The following is a 7,018-nucleotide window of genomic DNA, read 5'->3' as shown; positions in this document are numbered from 1 at the left end:
GAATATAATAATTTAAATGTAGCAGAAGTATTATGGTGTCTAATCAATGACTATATAGACAAATATTTTTAGGTTAAAAGAAAAAAATGAATATTTTCTTTTTTTTAGAATGTATTGCAAAGTATGTTAAGAATATTTTTTTTATAGTAATAAATATTTGTCCTAAGGATATGTCAATTTTTTTATTTTAAGTAATTATATTATATAAGATAAGGGAATTATTTTTGTATAAAATATTGTTTCTTTAATAGAATTTTATTAAGCCAAAAAAAAAAAAAAAAAAAAAAAAAAAAAAAAAAAAAACACGCACACACACACTAAGGACACACTAGGAGACTAATAAAGAAAGAAATTAATTGTAGAGTTAGACCAAAATTCAATGGCAGTAGAAAAAATTCTGATAAAGAGGGACAGAGTTGTCACTCAAAGTTCTTATCTGGTTATCTTACTCCTAAAACTGATCTTTCTGGCAGTTGACAAGAAATTGTCTAGATACAACACTAACTGCAGAAGCCTTCCAAGCAGCATCAGTGAAAAAGCTCTATGATGTTCGTCAAGGCTGCAAACTTTACTGGCTTCATATTGATATACAGAGTATCTATTAGATGATATTCAGTATTGTGAACTATACTATGACTTCAAGTGTCTTGTAGCTGGAGCGACCAAATCTTTTGCTAACCTGCATTCTGCTCGTCTGCATGATACGATGCAGTTCAAAGAGATTCCACAAATTATGCATAGTCAACATGAGAAAGCATAACAAACACATGCATCAACATACTCAATCACAGATTCACAGTAGAATATAGAAGAAATTTGGTATTAGAAAGATACTTAGTAAAATACCACATACATACGCATCAAATAACCCACCATAACCCTTCCTCTCTTGACAAACATACATGACAATAACACCACTCTTGCAAGTCGCAACAAAACTTATAACAAGTCACCCATAATAGTGCTATCCCCAATTTAAAGAACATGCTCGAGTCATAACAGCTAATTTGCTAACTAGCTGACACTGAAGATCAAGCACCGAGAGTTTTTATTATTGACAACTGCCAAAAGGCTTCAGCTTTGATTGAAATTAAGTTATATGTACTCGTAATAGGCCTTAGATTCGATTGAAATAAATTACTTATAGGCTTAGATTATCCACACATGCTACACATACCAAGAGATTTACCTTTCTTCTCTGATACTTTGGGGGCAATGGAACAAGTAGAAAACTCTACAGCTCTTGGTTGCACAGATGCTCAACTGCAAGAGAATACACTAACACATTCCTTATACTTCGTATTAGACTGAAACTCCCTCAAATTATTTGGCTGAGGCGTAGTAAAACCTAGATACATGGGGCCTAGTAAGGTAGTGAGATCGTAAGAACTTTCTGCAACTCTTGGTAGCTGAGGAAAACTTCAATAAAAGCTGAGAGGAGGTAAGATTATCAATATAACTACAGCTAGCCACCTTCATGCTATAACCTCCCAGACCATGACATGACATAGTATCAATTTGGCACTTAATTTTCCATCAATTAATGAATAATGATACTGATTTCAGAATTCAGACCCTAGGCAAGCATATTAATTGGAGACTAGATGAGCATCACTTTTTGGAGGTTCTTCACTTCTTGCTAAGATGAACCTCGTTTTCTAAGATGTTAACTTATTCATGCATTTCTGATTTGAGATTCCACACTTTCATGATGAAAAGAAGAAAAATAACCTCACAGTATTTCCCCTTTAAAGAGCTTTAGGGACGCAAAAAAAGGGGACCATAAGGTGAGGCTCCTCTCTCTTGAATCAAAGACCTAACCAGAGCTTGTCTTGACAATTAATGAACATAAAATTCTCCATGAAAGTTGTAACTGAACTACCCACATCGCCCTCATCCATGATGTCCTTAATCTCTTTCTTCGCAGTAGCATAGCAGGAGGAGCCTTCAAAACATATTGGTCTCATTACCTTATAGTAATTCTCCAGCTTGCAACACTCCTCTATGCTTCTTTTTTCCAATTAAATTATATATAATTCAATGTTTCAAACAGCTTACAACACTCTCCATCTCCTTAAGATATCGGTATCTCTAAGATCAATATCAAAGCATCAGCCAAATCTCTACGACTTAACAAGCACTGATAACACGGTCCATCTTAGACAGAACCTATCTACTCTATGACCCTTCCGGCTTCCAAAAGAAAAGTTGTAGATTTATTCACGAAAATGCTCCAATGAGAAACAAATTTCGTTATGAGAAACAGGGAATTTCCCGGATACAATCCTAAATCTTTCTCTAATTACACCCACCAAAAGTCAATTGCACAAGAAGCTGAGATTGTATTCAATCAGACAGCAAAAATCATAAATAAGACAATCACATCAACTCATCAAATCAACAAACCCCAGAAATTCAATAATTTTCATCAAATGGGTATTAACAAAATCATCAAAGAAACTCAACCAAACCCACAAAATCAACCATAACCCTCATATAATTCAACAAAATAAACACTTTAATAGATCAAAATCAGCAAGAAAATTATAAGGACATACCCTTTAATTAGAGGGCTTAGCAATGTTAGCATGTTGCTTGAGAAGACCAGAGAGAGAAGCACAATGGGTAGAATCATAATTGCAATTTTCACAGCATCTCTGAAGCTTTAGAATGACATCAATACAATTTTTAGGATTGAAATTGTTCTTCGATAAACATGATTGAATGTCACAGGCTTGTTTCTTGCATGGCTCTTTGCTTGGCTGGCCCATCTTTTCTCTCGCTCTCAAATTTTGATCCAATTTCCAATTACCGAATTTCTTCTTTCTTGCCCTAAACTATAAGTAAAATTTTTAATTTTTTTTTTTTCCTAGGAAAAAACTAGAATTAGTTAGTAAAATGTTCTTATTTACAAAGCATTTGTTTTTTATTTTGTATTGATGTCATGCAAAAAACTAGTTTTTGACTCCAGCTAAACTTGTAATCCATTGTTTATTGGATTTGTGTCTCTAAATTTAATAATTTTCATATTTTGATTAGTTTTTATTACTCTATAATTTTAGAGAACCAATTGAGGCAACTCATGTTATGGCATACCACAACACAATCGTTTATTCTATTAGAGTTTGGATTGGAAAGATGTTATATGGCGAACTATTATTTATCGTGAAAGCATGTACTACGAAAAGAAAATTTAGACTTTTGTCAAGTATACTTTGATTGTTAATTGGTAATAGACTATATAATTTGATTGTTAATTGGTAATAGGCTATATAGAATTTGTCATGTATACTTTGATTGTTAATTGGTAATAGGCTATATAGATAGATGCTAATTACATCATGTTCGAGGTTGCCTAATTTACAAGGAGTACGATTGCAAGAATGATACGATAATGACAGAGATTAGGGAGTCTTTGTAGGGAGGAAAATCAAGGAATTAAAGAGGCCAAACATGTGCTTCATACATGTGCATGATCTACCAAGGTTTACTTAAAATAATATGAGAATTGACACAACTTGACATGCTCTACCCGACTATTCGAGACAATAAAGCTAAGAGGCTACAACTAACATAACAAAATGCCTCTATAAATCTAGAATACTTATAAATTTAGAATAGTACAGGGCGTTTTAATACGTTCTTTTGAGGTGACTTAAACTGGATACTCCCTCGGTCTACTAATATAAGTTTTGTTTACCTTTTGTTTTAGTAGTGAAATGAAAAAAGTAAGATAGTGGAGTTTGGTTGATTAAAAGTGAATATAATAAACAGAGAAGGAGATTTGGATGATTTATTGTGAACAATAACTCACATTTTATCAAGTATATGAAGTAAGATAGAGGTTAAATGGGAATTTTTTTTTTTGGAAGAAATGCTGAAAGATGTAATTAAAATAAATGGAGGGTGCGGAGCGTAAATACACAATAGCTGGAGGGCTTACCTGAGAAAAAATGATCTGAATGAAGATAACAAGGAAAAGCAAACTGCTGTCAGCAGATTTTCCCCAGAATATTAACAGAAATTCTTGTTATTAAAGACATGATTATTTTCTCATCACCTTCTTCCCTTCAATCCAAACCATTGTTCTCTTGTAAGTCTCTCTCTCTCTTTCCCTGTTTCTGTTCAATTTCTGATTTTTTTTTTGGTATGCAATTTCAATGAGTTATCAGTTATATTATCAAGTGAAGCACAAATTTCCCATTTGATAGTATAAATTTGTTTGTGCATTTCATAGCTTTCTGCTACGGTTTACCTATTTATAGAATGCATCATTCTTTGGTAACTTTATGTTGGAATATAATGTTTAATTTTGTAATCCAATAGTTACAAATTGATTAATTTTTAATTTAATTCTGTAGTATGAATTTGCTTCAATTTGCAATACCCATTATCCAGTTTCCTTTGTTTTCTTAATTGGAAATTTTGAAGAGGCCAAACAGGAGAAGATCAACTTGGTTTGGGGGGGAGGGGGGTTGGGGGGGATTGGAAAATAGTTGATTTATTGTAACTTCCTCGGCCCCGGAATTGATTATTGTCACGTTGATAGTGTAATTTGACGAGTAGTGACTACTAAATTAAGACAGAGGTAATATATATTACATGGACTTTGATGCAAGTGCAAAAGCTTGTCACCTGTCACCATTCTTGGAAAATGCAGTTGGGGTGACAGAATGAAGTGTTAGTTGTTTTAGAGAATGTAGAGGGTGTAAAGAATTGGTGATTAGTGTATCTGAGTATCTCAATTATTTGAGGGGCACACATTGAGTTTCTCATCACTTTGCGAATTCAAATTGCAGATAATGTGGCATCATATTGCCCTACACTCAAGGACTCCTTTTTCTCGAGAAAGAAAATATCTTGCTGCCATTCAAGCAGACCAAGCTGTAGTTTAGAACAAAATAGGTAAGAGGTAAATCGAATGTTTCGATTACATATGTTCCTGTGCTGGTGCTCTTGTCGAAATCCTGCTCATGTTATTGCTGGTGCCCTTGCTAGTTAAGTCCAGCTATTAGTCTAAAAGAAAGAAAATATGTTGAAAGTATGAAACACTATTCCACTTCTTCATTGGTTGCTAAATGGTTTTGCAGTGAACAGAATGACAGTAAAGTGCTGTCAGAAGAGAAAACGCTGAGAAGGATGATGCTCGTCATGTTTGTGACGTCTAGTTCTTTTCCAACTTTATATTCTTATGGGAAAACAAAGACTAAGAATCCATATGATGAAAGGCGCTTGCTAGAGCAGAACAAGCGGATACAAAGAGAAAACAACGCTCCTGATGACTTTCCAAGTTTTATCAGAGAAGGTTTGCTTTGCACCAACATTCTTGGAACATATATATGATTCAGTTGCAGCCATGTCTTGTTTCAATATTGTCTATTGTTATTTGTTCAGGTTTTGATGTTAAGGTGGTGGCATCTGACAATTATATAAAGCGTGATTCTGGACTCATATACCGAGATTTTGAAGTCGGTCAAGGCGATTGCCCGAAAGATGGCCAGCAGGTTTTTGTTTCTTGTGTCCTGAGGGTTAAATTGTTCCTTACACCCTTGTGTCCTTGATTTGTGCATATGCAGAACGTTGGCAATTATAACTATACTAGAACAGTCACCTTGACACTAAATTAGAATAGTCAAAGTAATTATAAGGTACTTCAAATTACATGGATACTAATTGAAGTTCCCCTAGAATCAAATTCTTGGTGGAAGATGTACACAAAAAGTTACTTGACTTCTGGTTTCCTCTGCTGTATCTGTTAGAGTTGAGAGAAAACTATGTCTCTTGGTGGATTAAGCCTGGTCTTTGAATACCTCATATTAAAATTATGCAGGTCATTTTCCAATACATTGGCTATAATGAGTCAGGTCGCCGTATTGACAGCACATACATACAGGGGGCTCCTGCCAAAATTAGGATGGGCACTAAGGCACTGGTGCCAGGTGAGAAATTTGAAAATGTTGGATGTAATGAGATCCTGAAATCTATTCTAATAGAGTGATTTTGAGACAGGATTCGAGGAAGGTATACGTGACATGAAACCTGGGGGTAAAAGAAGAATAATCATTCCTCCAGAACTTGGACCACCGGTCAGTTCATTAAAACTGAAGTTGCTCTCTTGCACTTATATTGATATTTTGTGGGTGTAAAACTTGCCATATGAGCTATACAATTCACATCTTTTGTCCTATGTTTGAGACATGAAAAGAGGTGCTGTTTGAGTAAAACTTACACGTAGATGGAAGTGTCAAAATAGTCTTTCGTGTAACAAGACTATTACTTAATATGAGGAAGACAAAATGCGTTAGTGCCTTAGTGATGATGTAGAACTTTAATATATAGGACTATGGACAATTCTTGAGTTAGGTCAATTCATATACCTGTTAAGGGGCCTTATATATCCTTCTTAACCTTAGATCATGATATCATATACAATTTGCAGGTTGGACCATCAACTTTCTTCAGTGCCAAACAGTTTGAGGTTTTTGACGTGGAGTTGCTAAACATCAAAGATTGTCAGAGGAGAACCATAGGATTCTATTCCGATGTAGTCTGTGATTAAGTAGGGAGGTAAATCCAAGATGAAGTGGCAAGTTGACATGGATACAATTTGTGTTTCAATCAGTCCTTGGGTTCAAAAGTACACTTTCCGTTTTGACATTTCTCAGTTTGCTCCAGGTTCTCTGGGGGTAACTAGAAGATTGTCGAGTTCAAGAAATTCGAAGGAATTAGGATTAAATTGTGTGAGATAGTGATGCTACTGATGTATTAACCTCTCTGTGGAGTATAAATGTTGAGCATTTTTAGTTATTGTTTCCTGCGTCAAAAAAAGTTAATGTTTCTGATGAGCCGCACAAGCCATTTTTGGCATAAATTTTGTACTGGTGCAAAAAATCGACATCACCATTCAACAACAATGTAGAGTAACTCATTTGATATGCTTTTGTTTTTGACATGGAATTGCTGAATGTTAAAAAGAATGCAAGTCAAAGGAGAAGCATTGGATTTCACTCGGGTGTTG

At 34.6% G+C, this 7,018-nt stretch overlaps 1 protein-coding gene across 1 annotated transcript; it reads left to right on the top strand.

The window, feature by feature from the left end:
• Window positions 1–3,939: 3,939 nt before the first annotated feature.
• On the top strand, window positions 3,940–7,007 carry LOC145585567 (peptidyl-prolyl cis-trans isomerase FKBP20-2, chloroplastic-like). The gene is made up of 7 exons (XM_081642269.1): window positions 3,940–4,093; window positions 4,800–4,905; window positions 5,091–5,305; window positions 5,395–5,504; window positions 5,831–5,939; window positions 6,010–6,086; window positions 6,440–7,007. Exons 1-7 carry the CDS (start codon window positions 4,042–4,044, stop codon window positions 6,557–6,559), a joined length of 789 nt encoding a protein of 262 aa, XP_081498395.1. The 5' UTR covers window positions 3,940–4,041; the 3' UTR covers window positions 6,560–7,007.
• Window positions 7,008–7,018: the final 11 nt, after the last annotated feature.

The sequence above is a fragment of the Chenopodium album genome, chromosome 16, assembly GCF_948465745.1.
Source record: "Chenopodium album chromosome 16, dcCheAlbu1.1, whole genome shotgun sequence".
Taxonomy (NCBI): domain Eukaryota; kingdom Viridiplantae; phylum Streptophyta; class Magnoliopsida; order Caryophyllales; family Amaranthaceae; genus Chenopodium; species Chenopodium album.
Note: the sequence above shows the minus strand (reverse complement) of the source record. Positions and strands in the feature narration are given on the sequence as shown.